Source organism: Musca domestica, unplaced genomic scaffold, assembly GCF_030504385.1.
Source record: "Musca domestica strain aabys unplaced genomic scaffold, Musca_domestica.polishedcontigs.V.1.1 32, whole genome shotgun sequence".
Lineage (NCBI taxonomy): Eukaryota > Metazoa > Arthropoda > Insecta > Diptera > Muscidae > Musca > Musca domestica.
This window is the reverse complement of record NW_026712311.1, coordinates 10,438,293-10,456,723: the sequence shown is the minus strand read 5'-3', so window position 1 is coordinate 10,456,723 and position 18,431 is coordinate 10,438,293. Positions and strand designations below refer to the sequence as shown.

At 35.8% G+C, this 18,431-nt stretch overlaps 3 protein-coding genes and 2 non-coding genes across 6 annotated transcripts; 1 reads left to right on the top strand and 4 right to left on the bottom strand.

Annotated features, from left to right (window-relative positions):
* Nucleotides 1–290: 290 nt before the first annotated feature.
* LOC101892718 (zinc finger protein 563) lies at nt 291–3,770 on the bottom strand. 2 transcript variants are annotated; one of them, XM_059125130.1, is made up of 5 exons: nt 3,140–3,770; nt 2,235–3,085; nt 1,994–2,180; nt 1,769–1,934; nt 291–575 (listed from the first exon to the last, which is right to left on the bottom strand). In XM_059125130.1, the coding sequence occupies exons 1-5, from the start codon at nt 3,561–3,563 to the stop codon at nt 449–451; spliced, it is 1,755 nt and encodes a 584-aa protein (XP_058981113.1). In that variant the 5' UTR covers nt 3,564–3,770; the 3' UTR covers nt 291–448. The 2 variants fall into 2 exon arrangements, with proteins under 2 accessions (XP_058981113.1, XP_005178059.3); XM_005178002.4 differs by having other exon boundaries at nt 2,235–3,769.
* Nucleotides 3,771–6,300: 2,530 nt separating this feature from the next.
* LOC101892432 (zinc finger protein weckle) lies at nt 6,301–8,897 on the top strand. The gene is made up of 4 exons (XM_005178000.4): nt 6,301–6,420; nt 6,492–6,761; nt 6,819–8,530; nt 8,593–8,897. Exons 2-4 carry the CDS (start codon nt 6,585–6,587, stop codon nt 8,840–8,842), a joined length of 2,139 nt encoding a protein of 712 aa, XP_005178057.1. The 5' UTR covers nt 6,301–6,420; nt 6,492–6,584; the 3' UTR covers nt 8,843–8,897.
* Nucleotides 8,898–9,262: 365 nt separating this feature from the next.
* LOC101894371 (uncharacterized) lies at nt 9,263–13,225 on the bottom strand. Its single transcript, XM_005178012.4, has 5 exons — nt 12,856–13,225; nt 11,942–12,525; nt 11,319–11,843; nt 9,537–10,051; nt 9,263–9,471 (listed from the first exon to the last, which is right to left on the bottom strand). The coding sequence occupies exons 1-5, from the start codon at nt 13,026–13,028 to the stop codon at nt 9,331–9,333; spliced, it is 1,938 nt and encodes a 645-aa protein (XP_005178069.1). The 5' UTR covers nt 13,029–13,225; the 3' UTR covers nt 9,263–9,330.
* A 4,078-nt stretch (nt 13,226–17,303) lies between these two features.
* Nucleotides 17,304–17,375, bottom strand: TRNAD-GUC (transfer RNA aspartic acid (anticodon GUC)). The gene has a single exon. It is a non-coding gene; the product is annotated as a tRNA-Asp (tRNA).
* Nucleotides 17,376–17,709: 334 nt separating this feature from the next.
* Nucleotides 17,710–17,781, bottom strand: TRNAD-GUC (transfer RNA aspartic acid (anticodon GUC)). Its single transcript has one exon. It is a non-coding gene; the product is annotated as a tRNA-Asp (tRNA).
* Nucleotides 17,782–18,431: the final 650 nt, after the last annotated feature.

The following is an 18,431-nucleotide window of genomic DNA, read 5'->3' as shown; positions in this document are numbered from 1 at the left end:
GTTTATTGGTTTGTGTCCCGACTTAATGTGGCTAAGCTAAATTAGTTAAATGCCTAAAGATATGCTCCGGCGTTTTTCAAATATATTTTCCGACTCAATAAATTGTAGTCAAATTGTAAAGCATACTTACCGGGGCACGAAATTACAGTCCACCTACTGGCAATTCTGTTTGCCTGGTATTTCAGCTGAAATTTCTAAAAACCCACAATGCGCCAATCGCACACACACACATACAAACCGAAGAAAAATGAAACGGGGGACCATACTGGCAATTAAATCATATCTTTGGGTGTGTTTTGGAATTTAAGCTAATAATTGTATATTTATTTATTAATTTTCCGGAAGCTACATTTTTTATACAAAAGATTTTTTGTGTGGGAATAGATAAATAAATAAATAAGTCCTATCTATCTTGACATATTCCACAGACCATGGAACTTAACTTGCTCTATGTTTTTTGTTGGTCTTTTGCGATCTTCATATCAGATAACTTGATGCATTTTGGTTTCTTCCCAAACGCGAAACATCCACTAAATTTTGTAACAACAGGTATCAAATTGTCAGCTTCTTTGGTGCTAAAAAATAAACAAAGTAAAAAAGTTAAACGCTATTAGTTATGACTTAGATTTTCAATTTAAAAAAAAAAAAATCAATAAAAAATAATAATGAACCAAAGACACACTTGAGAATGAATGTATCATCCCATAATTCTTTGGTCCATGCAGCTTGCTAAAATTAAAAGCACACCATTGGAAGCAAAGTCAAATGAGATGTATTGCCAAAATATGCATATCTAATTTGAATACCTCTCCGCAAGTGGTGTGTTTATGTACTCCGACCAACATCGGTGAAATTAAAATGCAAGATTTTTCTTTGTAAGCCTATTATATCAACTGACTTTAAAATAAACAAGTAAAATAGTATCAGTCGGTTTGAAGGAAATCGAAATTGCGACCCATTGTGGGTGAGGTACCAGGAGGAGTTGGCAGATGTCTATCATCGTCACAACAGATTTTGTGTTATGAAACAAATTTGGTTGTATGAAATTTGAAGAGAGTTTGATGCTTATTACGCTTACTTTGAACGTTTTGTTTTTGAAAATATTGAACCCTATGTGGAGGAGGTACCAGAAAAAATTGTCCGATCGCTACCATCTTTACAACAGACCTTGCGTTGATGGAAATATTGATGTGACAAGTCTGAATGGAATCGGATGTTAATTTCGTGTTTTGTGAGCTTCATGTATATTGAAAAATTGACCCTTTGTGGGGGAGGTACCAGAAGGAGTGGACCGATATATTCCATGTTCACACCAGACCTTGGTTTAATAAAAATATTGTGATGTGTGTAATGCAAAGAGAACAGGATGCTTATCGGATTTTATGAAAGTTTTGGTTATTTGACCTTTTGAGGGGGAGGTCCCAGGAGGAATGGTCCGAATTCTACCATCATTTTAACAGATCTTGCGTTGATGGAAATATTGAGACGTGACAAGTCTGGAATGGAATCTGATGTTAATTTCGTGTTTTTTTGAGCTTCATAAATATTCAAGAGTTTGACCCTTTGTGGGGGATGTACCAGAAGGAGTGGAACGAAATATTGCATCTTTACACAAAGTGATCTAGATCTAAAACCGTTTTTTTGATAAAGCACGTTTTGGCCGTATCAAATGATACATACCCTATATGGCCACATGGTTGAGGGAAAAAATACGGAACTTTGCTACCTCATAAGAAATAGACCATCACAAATATGATATATGACTTACACAGCTTTTAAAGTTTCCAACCTCGGAATATCCTTTGTATATGACTTATTCCCAGTAGCTTCTAATGCAGCCAATGGCCCCGGATGTTGCTTTTTCATATGACCGCGGCAATTTGATCTATTTGCAAACGTACGATCACAAAATTCACATGCATATGGCTTTAAACCTGCAAGTTTAATAAAATTTATTATCAAAATACGTGCAAAAAGTATTGTTGTGATTTACCTGTATGTAGTATCAGGTGATTCTTTAAGGCCTTTGTTCGCTTAAATCCTCGACCACAGTAGTCACACTTATGTTTTATGTCATCAGAATGTACCAAAAAATGGCGATTGAGAGTAGCCCTCGAGTTCAATTTAAGTCCGCACAGGGAACATACATGCTTATTAGGACTGTGGAGATCCAGGTGAATCTGCAACGGTATTTTCTAGAAGAATGAAAAGACAGACAAATTGATTTAACTCACCTTGAGGCGGTGGGTGCTCTTAAACCTCTTTTTGCATATTTCACATTCGAAGGGTTTTAGATCAGTATGCATAGATATTTGGTGTTGCCGTAAGTTGGAGAATGTCTTCGCACTTACTCCGCACAATTCGCAAATGAATATATTTTCTTCTTTGTGTTTGAAGTTTATGTGTGATTCTAATTTGGATTTGGATGGGAAACGAGATTCACATAGCGTACATTGGTGCGTTTTACGCTCCTCTGCTGGAATGTGCGTTCGCATATGACGTTCAAAACTATACCAGCTTTGTAAGGCCTTGTCACACAAAAGACACTCAAAAATCTGATTTTCATTGTCATTGCCATGTTTGTTTCTCATGTGATCAACACATGATGAAAAGGAATACAGACGATCACCACACATTCTACATTCTCCATTCAATGGAAAGTTCTTAATTACTGGAACTAGTGGTCTTTGTATTTTTGTTCTACGTAGGGAAGCATATTGACATTCGTCAAAAGAATCATCGTAACTAATGTCGATAAGGCCCTTGTCGTCATCAATATTTTTCTCATCTTCTTCCTGTGAATATTCCTTCTCTTTAGTTTCCTGATCAATGAAGCATATACGAGCTTTAGTAAGTGGAGGAACATACCTGTATTTGTCCTCTGCATTTTGTTTCGCATCGTCAAAGGGATCATTGTCGTAGCTAATATCGATTTGGTCCTTATTGTCATCAATATTTTTCTCACCGCCTTCCTCTGGCGAACATTCCTCGAAAGGCTCTTCAGCTATCTGATCAGTAAATTCTATATTAGTGTTAGTAACCGGAGGAACATATCGGCATTCATCCTCTGTATTTTGTATCACATCTTCAAAATAAACACCGTAGCTTATATCGCTTTGGTTAATATCGTCATCAATACTTCTCTCATCTTCTAATTCCAGTTTATATTCCTCCTCGAAATCCTCTTCTTTAATTTTCTGACTAGTTAAGTCATTATCTGTAGACAGGTTGCTTTCCGAAAGCCAATGATTTTTTGTGCCTTCGTATATACAGAAACGGCTACGAATCGACTCCAAATTTATATATTCCTTGGGGTTCTGCACTAAGAATTCGTACATATGCTGCACCCTCTCAACGTGTTTATTGAATCGTGTTGTACGTGTGACCAAGGACAGGCAATCAGAACACAAGACATTTGGAAAATCATCTTCGCTTGACAATTGCAGCGAAAAATACTTCTCCAGGGCGTTTTGTACATCCATCCTGTGAATGATGATGTTGTGAGAATCTTCTTTAGCACACAAACGGCACCAATTATGCCATAAAGCTAGGCAGGATTCCATGTTCAGCTATTTCGGAATTTTATGGAGTTATAATCACTTTTTGGAACTAATTTCTTTTTGTATTTGATTTTTAAGGAACTTTCTTCAAAATTTATTATTTATTTATTAATTTATTGTTTTTAATTAATTAATTTTTAAATAATTAAATAATTTTTACACAAGCGACGCCACCTCAAAGCGACGCCACCTTAAAGTGACGCCACCGAGAAAGAGACAACAATACAACACTGGAAGAACAGTACAGAGAGAAATGTGAATAAAGATGTGGAACATAACAGAGAGGCCGACAACACAAATGGAATCAAAACAAAATGGCCGACAACATAAGTGGTTTGAACGATACGGCAACACTGGAAGGAAAGACAGCAGAGAGAGAAATCAGAATAAAGATGTGGAATCAAAACAGAATGGCGAATAATCGTCTGAAACTCGACTATTGACTTGGGTGAAAACCGAGTACTCGACTATTGATAGTCGATTGTTCGACTTATGCTATGTTCTCAACGCAATTTCAATCACGTTGTTCGCTCTCAGAATTAGGTACAAGAATTAACCCGTTCACACGGGACGATTCGTAATTCATAGTATCATTATTCCTTTTTTTTCAAATATTTTGTTTGTTGATTGATAGTTGATAGGAATTTGTACGAAAGTACACGAAAATAGCATTAATAATAAAAGAAGAAATTATTCTTTTTCCTCCAAATTTATTTTATCTTTCACTTAACAATTTTAATTCATGTTTTGAACTTTTTGTAGAAATGTCGACATTTTACATATATTTTTGTGTTTTCCTGTTTTAAAATTCGGTTGGGGAGTCACTTGTCAAACATTTTTAGTCGATACAGACAGTTTCCTGTCGAAATTCCAGATCTTTGCCAGATCTTTATTAATGTCTCATGTCAACTATTGTTTGGAAGTCATCACTGGGGCGAATGTTTCCCTAATTCTGTGCGTACGCAAACTTGTTAACTCTATTGTTAGATATGTGTTTGGGTTGCGCCGTAGTGATCGTGTAACACAGTATGTTATTAAGTTTCTTGGTCTGTCATTTGACAGATATGTTGAATATGGCCTTCTTTTGTGTCATTATAGAATTATGAGGAATGTTAATTCTCCTTTGTATAATAAGTTTGTGTTTTGTAGATCATCTCGAAATCCGCAATTGCTGTTTCCAAGATCTGTAGTTGGTGAGAAGGCGTTTGTTGTGAGAGTTGCGAGATTGTGGAATCAGCTCCCTCTGGCCCTGCGTAATTTTACCTGTTCTTTTGATGTGTACAAGAAGAGGTGTTTTGAATATATGTCTGTTCATTGAGTTTCTGGTTGCGGGTTACATTTTGTTGTTTCTTTTTAGTTATTGGCTGGGGGCCATTTTTATGGTAGTTTATTTTCCATGTAGTACATAATTTTATTGTTTTTTTCTTTTTTAAGGATTTTTTTGCTATACTTGTAGTAGCTACATTCGCTCGGTTGGTAACGAGTGATGATTAGCGCTTAAGTGTATTGATGCCTCTTGCCTTTTTCCTCTCTATCTTGCTAAACTGTTGTTCAGCTTGGTAGAGGAGTTTTGTCTGAGGGTCTAATTGCTACTAAATTTAAATTATTATTATTATTATTTTTTTTGTATATATTTTACTATTCGTTTATAATTTTTGTTATTTATTTAGTTTTTTTTTAGATTAATTTGGTTATAGACTGTTTTTATACTTTTGTATGTTAATATAAGATTTTGGCCATGTTGGCTTATTTATATTGAATTGTATGAAATAAATGAAATGAAATCAAATTCCAACTGGTGGGCAAAAGGCCTACCTCAGATAAGAGAGAAAACAAAATTTACTTTCTTTCATTCAAATATTTTTTTTCTATTTTAAATTTGTTATAGCATACATATCATCGTAGTTCTGAGAGTAAATTGAATGGAACAAAGAACAAAAATATTTGTTCACTCAGAAAATGTTGTGTAGGGAGTTATGCTAGGAACACAATTGGAGCGAACGACGAATTTCGCCCTACGCGGCGACAAAATGAGCCGCGAAAATTCGTCGTATGGAACACAATACCGACGAAATTATAAAACAGCTGATGAAGTTGTTTACTTTTTGCTCATTTGTTGACTACAATGAATTATACAAGAACACATAATTCTTTACGTTCTCTATTATAATTTCACTTATGTCCATCTTCTCTATTATAAATTCACTGATATCCATCTTCACTCAGGCGCAAGTACACAAATAAATAAACAAATTAATTATGTTTTTTTATACGAGTAACAGATAGTAGAGTGACCATAACAAATTTTAAAGTAAAAAGTAACTTTATTTACTAAAACACATAAAATTCGTACAAGTATGGCCACCTTGTACTGTTTTGTTCGCCGGTCGCCGGCGTATGAAATAGAAATAAAGCTAATTGAGTTCGCGGCGACCGACGAAATTTTCGCCGGTGCCGTGATTGTGTGCACTTCCATATACACATATGTGTTTTATTTTTGACGACGAACATACGCCGCGAAAAAATTCGTCGTTCGCTCCAATTGTGTTCCTAGCATTATGTAGATATTTCATAATTAATGGTCGAACAACGAATCACGTGCCGTGTGAACTTAACATTAGCCATCTAAAAAAAGTAAAGCACCTATGTATCCCTACTTTCTCAGCTGATTGCGAAAATACATTACACACGTATTCGTAAACACACACAGAGAAAGTGAGAAAGGAACACACAAAACTTTCATTCTACTTTCCTACTTTCTACGTATTTAGCGTCATTCTCTTTTGTCTTCTTTGTTTAGGTTTGGGACGTCTTTCCAAGCGTGCGTTGGTGTCACTGTGAAAACATACTTGGAAAAGTAGTAAGTCTATGTGCCTCTGTTTTCTTGGTCCATGTGTTTTTCCAGCTATTTGTGTCTTCCTTTTATAAAAGAGAAGCGGTTAGAAAGAGGAGGCAGAAGTGAACTGTGACTTGTCTCCTGACATTTGCATCTCTTCAATTTACGCATTTCCATCCTCGCCAGAAATGAATAATAGACAAGAAGTGGAGGTGTCAACTGCAGTTGACAATCCTACTTTGTGGCTTACCTGGTGCCGACTTTGTGCCAAGTCAGCAGAAAGCAATCAATTAATTTTCCCTAAGAGCGACACAGGACAATCATCTCTGTTGGCTACATCAATAGGAAAGTTCTTTTGGGTTAATGTAAGTAAAGTTACTCCTTATTGCTTTTTCAATTCTTTAAACAATGAGTGTTTCCAGATTAAGGCTGACGACCAAATATCAACAAGTATATGTAAGGAATGTCACAGGTTAATTGACCAACTAAGCAGTTTTACGGAACGCGTTAATAAAGTCCAAACACTTTTCTGTTTACTACAGAATTTGAAGCCAACCACAGAGACAGATGCCAATAGTATAAGATTGCAGATTGGCTTAACGGAGGATTGGGAACACATAATAAAAGATGAACCAACTGACACAAAATCTCTTAAACCAAAGTTCGCTAACCAGGAAGTGCAAACAGATCTAGTTATCTTCTTTAATACTGGCTGTAGTTCGAATACTCGCGAGATATCCTTAGATAAAACTCGTAAAAATCAGTCTTCCGGGAAAGAAGAACCCAGTCAACATAAAAAGAACGAGGTTACAGAAACAAAAAGAAAACCGTCGCAGCAAAACAGAGATTTAAGTGAAACTGGAACTGACGACGAGGTGGTAGTTGAAGTCGACACCGAACAAGAAGTCGTACAAAATTTCGAGTATCTTATACAAAATAATGACGATTTAATAGAAGTGGATGAAGATCATTTTAGATATAAAATTATTAAACACAAAAGGTCGTCGGGGAGCCAAGAGCATGGACAGGATGTCGAAGATAGTGATTTGTTTAAAGAGCTAAAATTCAAATCTGAGGAAATTGAAGATGATGAGCTTAAGTCGGTGGACCATTTGTCCCAAGATAATAATACAAAGTACAGTAACCTACCTTTGGAAGAAGACGAAAATGTCTCGGAGGAATTGGAAGAAGACTACGTGGATATGGAAGATGAACAGTACTACGAGGAGGAGTATGATGATTTGACAGATCCCTCTGCAAAAGGAGAGGAAGAACCTTCTTCTACTCAAAATTCACCGAAATCATCGACTGTACAGAAGAGAGGAAGACCATTCAAAAAGACGGACCGAAAGTCATCTGCATATCGCTATGAGTGTGAAGATTGTAGGAGAAAATATAAAAATCCCAATGTGTACCGTAAACATATGCGATCTTGCCATAACGTAGTAATAGAAAGCATGCCAGATTTTGAATGTCCGATCTGTAAAAAAGATTGTTCCACACGCGGTCGTCTTAAGCTGCACATGAGGCAACATCTTCCCGAAGAAGAAAAGTTGGTAGTTCCCTGTCCATTCTGTGATCGTAAGTTTGGCCAAATCGGGGCAATGCGGCAGCATGTAAAAGGAATACATCAAGAACTAAAACCATACATTTGCGACCAGTGTGGTCGTGCATGCAAAACTCTAGCCGCATTAAAAGAACACCAATTTGTCCATACCGACGAATGCCCTTTCGAGTGTAATGTGTGCAAGAAGCGGTTCAAAAACAAGCCGAGACTAAAGGCTCATATGGATACGCACAATGAGTCTGCATACAAGTGCGAGGACTGCGGCCTAATTTTAAATACGAGAAGAACGTTGCTGCAGCATCAGTTGGTGCATAGTAATGTTAAGCGATTTAAATGTGAATTCTGTGATGCTGCATTTAAGAGGGCTAAATCGCTAAAAAACCATCTTATACTTCATACCGGGTTAAAGCCTTACAAGTGCCAGTTTTGTGACAAATCGTTTTCAAATGGTTCGAATTGTAGGTCCCACAAAAGGAGAGTACATCCAAAAGAATTGGCGGAAGAGGAAGCCAGAGGCAAGAAAAACGAACCAGTCCCCATACCGAAATTGGAGGATTTAAAGGCGGCGTAAGTCACTTTTTTATGATTTTGCTAATACTAGCAATAAAAGACTATATTTTTGTTTTCAGTAAAACCGCTGTTGTGCAACCCAGGAAGGTCAGGCGGCAAAATATTTCTACACATCTCCGCCGTAAGTCTGATGGTCAGCAGAATAGATCTGAAGACGATACCGACGACACTGCTGTGGATACGTATGAAATGTCAGACATGCATTATGAAATAAAGGGCGATATGTATAACGAAGATGTAGATGGAAATCAAGAAGATGATGATGAGTGCGAGGAAACAGTTATATATGAAATTATTGATGAAATTTAGTTATGTTCGTCCAATGTATAATATACAATAAAAAATATTACGTTAATATTGAGCATATGTACGGCGACCATTTGTTGAAAAGGGGAACCGTATTTACTCTTAAATATTTTTGCATATGATGATATTTTAAAAATAGTAATCCAAATAGCTCAGATTTCCACATAACTGTATGAATAAATCTTCCTTGGAGTGTTCTAATTTATTTTTCGATTCCAAACATATTTTTATTCTCAGTATAATATGATTCTCAGCATTGCAATTAAATACGGTCAACAAAAGACGAAGATATCGGAAGAAACAAGAATTGGTTTGTGTTAATGTGTTTTTGGGAATGTCCCTAGTTGTAAGATAATTTTGGTAAAAATTCTCAACTCCGGCTAAACGGAAACGGTTCAAATCGCGTTGCGCATAATGTTATTAGAAAAAAAATATTTTTTTATCAGATTTAAGTCTTTTATTCTTGTGTTCATATATCACTAATTCATTGATCACTTCAAATATTTTCTTTTAAATTTATCGATTTTGTCCATAACAGATACGGTCAACTCATTAAGGACATCTTCCTGGCTTTTGGGTGGGTGGTATTCGTTGATGCTTCTTCTGGATACGTAGTGATTGGGTAAATTTACCTATATTCGAATATGTCATGTTTATACGCATGTTCCCAATGACTTGAAAATGGTGTAGGACTTACCTTGTGTCGGGCTATTGATTTTAGAATGAGCCAAAGAACATAAAAACTGAACCAAACAGTAAAGTAAAGTGGAATGTACCACAGTTTGCGTCCAATGTAAAAGTAGCTGTACTTTTTAACTCTTGGCTCTGGTGGAGGTTCCGGTGGTGGGGCTTCTGTAGTTGTTGTGGGCGGTTCTACGTGATGATGATGATCATGGTGATCGTCGTAAATTATTTCTGGATAATGTGGGTACACAGGGAATGAAGGAAAGGAATGATGATAAGGATAATAATGGTCATGGTCGTGATCGAATATAATATCGGGATGGTGGTGATCATGAGCCATATCAGCTGAGTGGTGGTCATGATCGTGGTCTATGTCGGCGGAAGCGTGGTCGTGATCATCCATATCATTTGGAGGTTGTTCACTTTGGGCTTCTGGATGAGCTTTTAGCCATTCAGGTGGTGGAGTTGGATACTCCTTTTCAGTGTCGTATTCATGGTCATCATGGTGATGGTGATCGTTGGATTGATCTGAAAATATTCAACATAATAAATATTAAAAATTTTCAAAGTAATTCTTGTGAGCTACAGTGCAATAACATCGATAACTCGAACTCTAATATTAATATAATCTATAAGTTTTGGCCATTCCTTTTTGCATTAAATCTAAAATTTATTGTCTATACACTAGGATTAGATTGGAAATCACATGGAAGCGTGGTGTTTAGTTTGAAATAAGAATTCATCCGTAATATAAGTATATAAGTAAGTAAGAAAAAGACTGATGTTTTTTGCTCGGTGCTTTATAAATACAGATCACACTATAACGATATTTCTTAGAGATATAAATGTGAAAAACTCTTTATATAAAGAAAAAAGTTCGAACGCGGTACGACAAATAGATGCATCAGCTGCGTAAAAACAACACAGAATTGCTGCCTTCAAGGACGAAATTTGTTCGTTTTCAAAGAAATTTATTTATTTTACCCTCCACCATAGTATGGAGGGTATATTAAGTTTGTCATTACGTTTGTAACACCTGGAAATATACAGTTTAGATCCCACAAAGTATATATTCTTGATCAGCATAAAATTTTATGTCGATTTAGAGAGTCTGTCCGTCTATCCGTCTGTGTAAATCACTCTAGCTTCCGAACGAAATGAAGTAGGTTGATGAAATTTTACTCAAATGTGTATTATGTCTGCAGGACTTTTGGTATTAAAAATGGGTGATGTAGGCCCCGTCTTCGTATAGCTCCCATATAACTGTACCTCCCGATATTCGGTATTTTGATGATTTTAGTGACATTATTTACAGGAATTGTTTCAAATTTGGTATTTGAAGTTCGAAATGGATACTACAGCCTATGACAAAAAATTGTCTGTGCATGTCCACGCCTTCGTATAGCCCCCATAAAACGGTACCTCCCGATATTCCGTATTTTCATGATTTTAGCTACATTATTCACCGATTTCAGTTTCGCATTTGAATATTGTAATGGCTCATGTCGTCGTATAAACCCTAATAAAACTGCTACATTCGGTATTTTTAAGATTTTAATAGAATTTTTAACGGATTTTATTGTTTTTAAAATTGCTAAATTCGTCCCAAATGGTGGAACATCTAGAACTGTTTTTTAATTGTATTTTTGTATTGCACACTATCGAAAGAAGAGCGCCAATTCTGTGTGTATTTTTTATATCTTCTTCAATAAATACTCTCCGATTCTTTAGTTATTTAACGACAAGTTGTTGTTACAAGGTTGAGCAGAAATCATACCGTCATCTATTGTCTTACCATCATTCATTTTCATCTGATCCATTGTGTCGCCAGAACTGTTATCTCCACCCATGGCACTGGCTGGCAACACTCCGATTGAATCATCACCAGTTTCAGCATCACCGTCATTGTTGTCCATCTGGCCTTTTGTATCTCCATCGGCTTGGCCATCGCTATTGCCTTTACCACCATCATTGTCACTGTTAATGGATGGCAAGTAGCCTAAATTTAAAGGGCCCTGATACTTGTATCCTGAATCCTCCAGGCCCGATGCGGGTGGTGCATACGAATTGACCACATTACTCGGCATTGCTAGTTTATTGCCCTGGGATGTAGGCAGGGGATAGTCTATGTTGTTCGGTGGAAACGAATACAAGTTGGCAGGTGGAACGTATGTATTTACCACATTAGAAGAGGCTGCCGTTTTGCCAGCAGCCGTATAAGTAGGCGAATGATTATGGTGGTCATGATTATGACTGTGAGCCGCCTTTATTTGATGCGATGCCACAGCTTCACTCGGCGTAAATCGATCCTTGATGGGTCCTAATAATAAATGAAATTGTTATTATTTGTAGCTGATAGCTTGGCCATCATATTCTAAATTCTTCTCTGCGGACATAATTTGCATTTTAATCACTTACCACGACCGCGAAACTTATCAATTTCAGCTCGACTTGGCGGCTTTCGCTGATATGCAACTTGGGGATAGACCACTTGTTGGCCACTATTCGTTGCTGCTGAACTATATAATGACGTTGGCACGGGCTTGGCCTTACCAATGCCACTGCTGTACACAGGACGTGGTGCATTTTTGATTAATGGCGTGATAAGTTGACCAAAGGGATAACCACTACGATAATCGACAGCACGACCAGTGGCAATATTTTGTTGTTCTTGTTCTATGGCCACACTATTGGTGCTGTTATCATTTCGTTGTTGCTGAATATTTATGGGATTTTGTGTCACCACTTGTGTACCGTCGTCCTCGTTGTCGTGGGTGTTGCTGATTGTTTTGGGTGTCTGGTAAAGAGCAGCCTCATTAGGCGATGGTGTAATATATAGAGGTCGGTTATCGCCATCATCTTGATTTGTTTGTGCATTTGATTGTGGCAATGGATTATACTGTCGCCGGTCGAGCAAGCTACTAGGCGCAGTGGCAGGTGGCTCAATGGCTAAGGAATCCGATGATGATGTTGGCGATGTAAAACTTTCGGTAGAGTTGAAACTGTTGGAAAATGGCAAAAACAAAACCATTCAAATTGGGTCTTTTAAACAAAAAAACTTAGTATTTGACAATATTAAGATAAGTTAATGTTTTTAAAATTAAGGGAATTGTTGTATCTCTGTTTTTACATTAAGGCACATTTTCTGGATTTAATATGTGTAATCACTGTTCCTGCTCAAATGCCAAATGTTATCCATTCTCTATATTTTATTAAGCGAGGGTAATATATAATGTTGTCATTGTACTTAAGTCGAACACAAAATTTAGTGAATTTTATATTTACATGCCATCACTCTATCTCACTGTTCACTAATTCACCAAAAAATATACCTTTTAGGAAAAACCAAATCAAAATTTAAGGCTTTGTAGATTTTTGGTCCATCCCCACTGTGGTCCCCACTGCCGCTGCTTGAGACTTGTGTGTAGGCGTATGACTGCTGAACATTTCCGTACAGGAATATCACACTAATTAAAAAAATTCTGAATGCTTTTCGTATTGACATTTTATTTGTTGCACTTATTTTTTTTATTGATATAATTATTCGATATTTTGTTTTTTTTTTTCGAGCACAAATACACTTCCGTTTCCGTTAGACAAACATCGCAGTCTTAGTGCTGGCAAGCTTGAGCGTAAAAGTTATCAGCACGTTTGTTCTTCACTCGAGGTTATTTACAACTGAATCATAATCTCCGAACTGAAATCGCCTCGAAGAAAAGGTCTTATCTTTAATCTCCTATAGACTGATGTTTTCGGTTTTGTCGTGTACTATTCATCAATTGACGGTAGTCTTAATTTTCTTTATGTATTACCAATATTAACTGCATCAACTGCTCCCATTTTGATAGTAAACATCTTCGCGATGGGTATGTGTATATGTGTGTTTGGTTCTTATGTGCTATTTATTATGGATCTTGCTTTGAAACCTTTTTCGTTGGCTCCAAAGTTGTTGGTGCTCCAAACTTGGCCACTTTCTTTCTTTTGCGCACACGTGCTAATGAGTCAATACCGTTTTTCTTGAGGCTGGTGAATCGAAAGACGCATTTCAGCGCCTAACAATATTTGTCAGCAACATTGTATTGAAGTTGCTGGATTAGTGACAAGTATCTTAATTTTGATCTTATTTAACTTTCACTTGTTTTCTATTACAATAAAATTACATTTTATACCTCTCGATATATTTATTTTTGTATCTCTCAATTTGTTTACTCTGTTTCTGGTATTTAGTTAGTTGAGGGATCCTCAAATATATTGTAATGATTCTTGCCTTAGAGTCCTCCAAAATATTTTTGGTGGAAGTGACGTTTCACCCGACAAGAAGCCTTTCACAGCAATCGACGCGGTTGTTTCGCATTTTAGAATTAATAGCCGACACTCGTATTTAATTTGTGATTGGTTTGTGTGCATAAATTTAGAAAAGTGTGCGTACAATATTTAATATTTGTTATTCAATATAATTATAAGCGTGTAAATAAAAATGCATCGTATTATTTGAATTGCATACGAGGAGATGCTTTATGGTTTCTATGCCACAACTTTTATACCTTTATCCTTTGAAGTCATGTTGCATAGACTAGTCACACATTTTTGTCACGTCAGTTTTCTGATTAGGATACGCTTTTACTTATTTGCAGCTTTTGATCCCCCAAATTATTATTTGAAATCCGTAATCCTGAAATACTTCATTCATTCCCTTTAAGACATTTGAATTATTATTTGTCAAAAGGGAGAAAGAAATTTTTCAGCCTCCACTACTTCTGGGTAAATATGGTCACAATCATGTCTTTGAAGAATAAAATTGAGCAATATGACTTCTGTAGTGCGATTCTCTAACTCATTATTTAAATACTGACAGAAGTCGGTATGACTACAGAATAACAATTTTAGACCCTTAGGCTCTTTGGACCAAATCCGTTTCAGGACATCTGGAGTCGATCTAGCGATGTCTGTCAGTCTGTCTGGCTGGTGTGCGCGACAACTCTCGAAAGGAGTATCCGATTTGATCCAAACTTAGCACATCGTAATATTATTGTCAAACTAAGATCAAATTCGGAGATGGGCAATATTGGTCCACTTCTTATGGTACCTCCCTCACAAAATGTTCAAAAAAAATAATTTAATGTACAGAAAGAGAAAGTATTATCCGATTTTGCTCCAACTTTGCATAACCTAATATATGCATAAGTGCTAGGTCAGGTGAGAAAATGGACAATATCGGTCCACTCCATCCAGTACCCCCCCCACAAAGGGTCAAAGTTTTGAAAAACAAAAACGTTCATAAAATTCGAAATAAGCATCCGGTTCTCTTCAAATTACACATATCACAATATTTTTATTAACTCAAGATCTGCTGTGAAGATGAAATATATCGGTCCACTCCTTCTGGCACCTCCCCCTCAAAGGGTCAAATTGGAATATTCATGAAGCTCATAAAACACGAAATTATGATTCGATTCCATTAAGACTTGGTATATCTCGATATTTCCATCAACACAAGAACTGTTATATCGATGGTAGAGATCGGACCATTTCGTCTGGTACCTCCCCCACATAGATTTCACGATTTTGAAAAACAAAATCCTCAAAGAATGCGAAATAAGCATACAACTCTCTTCAAATTTCACACATCTGGCACGTTGTAACATTATATCAATCTTACGTCAAATACGAATTGAACAATATTGGCCAACCGCTTCGGAACCTCCCCCATAAAGGATCAACAGTTTGAATAATCATATCTCAAGGTATACATATGTCGGCAAGACCGACTGATACTATTTTACTTGTTTATATCAAAATTATGGGTAACAAAGTTACCGGTTTTCGCGGAGTTCCACTACTGATGTGTTTACTAAAGATAATGTTTTAATAGCATAAATACAATATCTTTCAACATTATTATAAAATTATCATTTTTTATACTTGCACAAACATGTATGTTTATCCCCATTTTGTTTGTGTTATATTTGTCGATTATTTTGGCAGAGTTGGTATAGACCAATTTCAAAAAAAGTACATGTGTAATTGTACTCGGCTATAACACATTGCAACTCTCAATGTCACACTTATTGGAGGAAACAATTAAATTGTAAATGAAACCGCACACCGAAATACATATGTACTGGCATGTAACAATAGCGGTGAAGCTGCCATAAATAAATATTTAATAAATACTGCACTTGTAAACAAACGAATGGGCCTAATGAAAGTATAAATATAAAATTTTCATTAAATAATTGCAAAAACATACAAATATTGTAGTTTTTTTTCGAAACAGAAACACAATATGGGGATATTTTAAATGTAGAAAAATGAGAAAAACAAATGACAATTTTTACGACCGAAAAAGAAAATTAAAACCTCTAGAAATGAATGAATAAAAGCTTAAATGGAACGATGCGAATTCAAGGAACACATAAAATAGCGCTTTTACATAAGCGATAATAAAATCAACTTGATTTGAGAAATCCTGGACAGCATCCTAATTGCATATCCTAGTTTTATGGTTAGCCTTCTTTATGAGGATATATTTGCAAATATATATATATATATATTAAATCTTTTGGCTTTACAAAATCCCGTAAACTGTAAAAGTAATAAGATTGAGCGAAAATCCAACTGTCGCTATTCAATGCTTTAATATTTTATAAACATACGAACAATCGTTCGGCTCATTGTCCCTAAAACCCGACAGCTTGTCAGTTTTAGATAACTTATCCTTCGATAAATGATAATAGATAGAAAACTATTTAACAGTTGTATAACTAGTAAAAGTGCTAAATGATCTACTTTTTGGCCGGTACACCATCCGTCCATTCAATGATCGAATTGAAAAAGAAAGTTTAATAATTCTTTCATGGCCTATATAAAAATACATACAAACTTCAGATCGTGACACAGAATAAATTCAAATGATGCTAATAACTTGGGTAAATAAACAAGCTACGGGTAAGAGAACTTGCTAGAAACAAATTAAAGCTGTTGGAGAAAGATCGACAATCCAATGCAGAAAGTTATTGAGGAATTAAAGAAAGCACCAGGAAAGAATTAAACCCGACTTACTAAATTTGTAACTAACTGTCAAGATCACATAATGTTAGCCGGCCAAGTTTTGATAAAGAAATCGTGACTGATAGACGTACACGTATGAAGCATAATTTTGTTTAAACTACTTTTACTTCTTTTGTCTAGACCAGACATTTCTCAATTTGAACTCTAGTTACTACGCATTTCATTCATATCAGCAACTAATTAACACATTTCAGAATACGTTTGAAAGCAGTACGCACGCGCCGCCGATTAATTGAATGACGAGACATTGATTATTTATGTAAACGTTTCTATGAACCCTAAAATCATTAATACCTATTTAGCGTTACTCCTCAAACATGTTGGAGGAATCTCCTATCAGCAACCTAAAAGTTTTGGTAACTTTTACAAAATGAAATAGAATTGCTCAAAAATTATAAAATTTATTTACTTCCATGCTTGTCCCTCTCAGCAAAACTTTTTCAATACATCTTTACATTTGTAATTATTGTTTTTAATACTCTGCAAAAAATTATTCGACAATGTCTCCCCGACGGGGAATTGAACCCCGGGATACTAACCACTATACTATCGAGGATTGCGCATAACAAAGGCTTATAATAAAATCATAAACTGACTAAAAATACCTGGTATGAAAACGATGTTCCTATCAAAGTATATCCCAGAATATTGAGGAACTCTGATGTCAGGTACCACTCATATAAAAAAAATTACACAAAATATTATTTTCCTCCCCGACGGGGAATTGAACCCCGGTCTCCCGCGTGACAGGCGGGGATACTAACCACTATACTATCGAGGATTATATAAGCCCGGGTCTTATCTTAAGAAATATAAACCAGAGGAATTGCAATTCTAATTCTTAGCGACATTGGATTGCAATAAAATAAAATAAAAAATAGTAATGAAACGAAGCTATAACGTCAGTAGTGGGATTCCCTAACTCATTTTTTTTGAGTTAGCGACAAATATCGGTAACTTTGAGATCCAAAATTTTAAGAAGTTAAAGTTGAAAACATTGGTGTCTATCAGTAGGTCTTACCGACAAATTTCGTAATTTACCGAAATTATAAGCATTTTAGGTTAGACTTTTGTCGGTAACCCAAAACCTACTACTGTAAAAAGAAAGTTTATTTCTCCCCGACGGGGAATTGAACCCCGGTCTCCCGCGTGACAGGCGGGGATACTAACCACTATACTATCGAGGATTAACAAGGAGATCGCAAATAAACCTAGACATAAAGTTATGAATTCGACTGTAAAACTTGGAATTCCTTTGTCTAAGGTTATGAAATTACTCAATATCGCCAATAGCCTCGTATCAGTTTCTTCAGCGCCATAATGCATTCAAAATTGTTTCTAGAGATACCGGGTGATAACTATAGTTGTCCAATTGTCTCAGACTTATGTCTGATTAATGTTTATGTTTAGTATACGTTTCTATTGTTCAGAAAAGTCAATTATTTTTAAAATCAAGTCCTATAAAAATTTTAATAATATATTAATAAACCAATTATATGATAGCCATGAAAGCCTATTTTTTTAAATTTCTGTTGTATTTCTTAAATAATAATCACAATTTCATTCATTTTAGTGCATTAAAGCATTTCAAAAGATTTAGAAATCTATAAAAATTAAAATAAACAAGTCGGTTTATCCGACAGATGTATACCCTCTGCCAATTAATCGATTATTTAAATATATTTTGACTTCTGTTATGATTATTCAAATTGTTGACCTATGGAGTAGGTTCCGAGGAATGGACCAATATTGCCCATTTCGTATTGGACCTAAATAAATATGATATAAACATTGCAACGTGCCAGGATTGGACTATATAGGATACTTCCTTCAATTT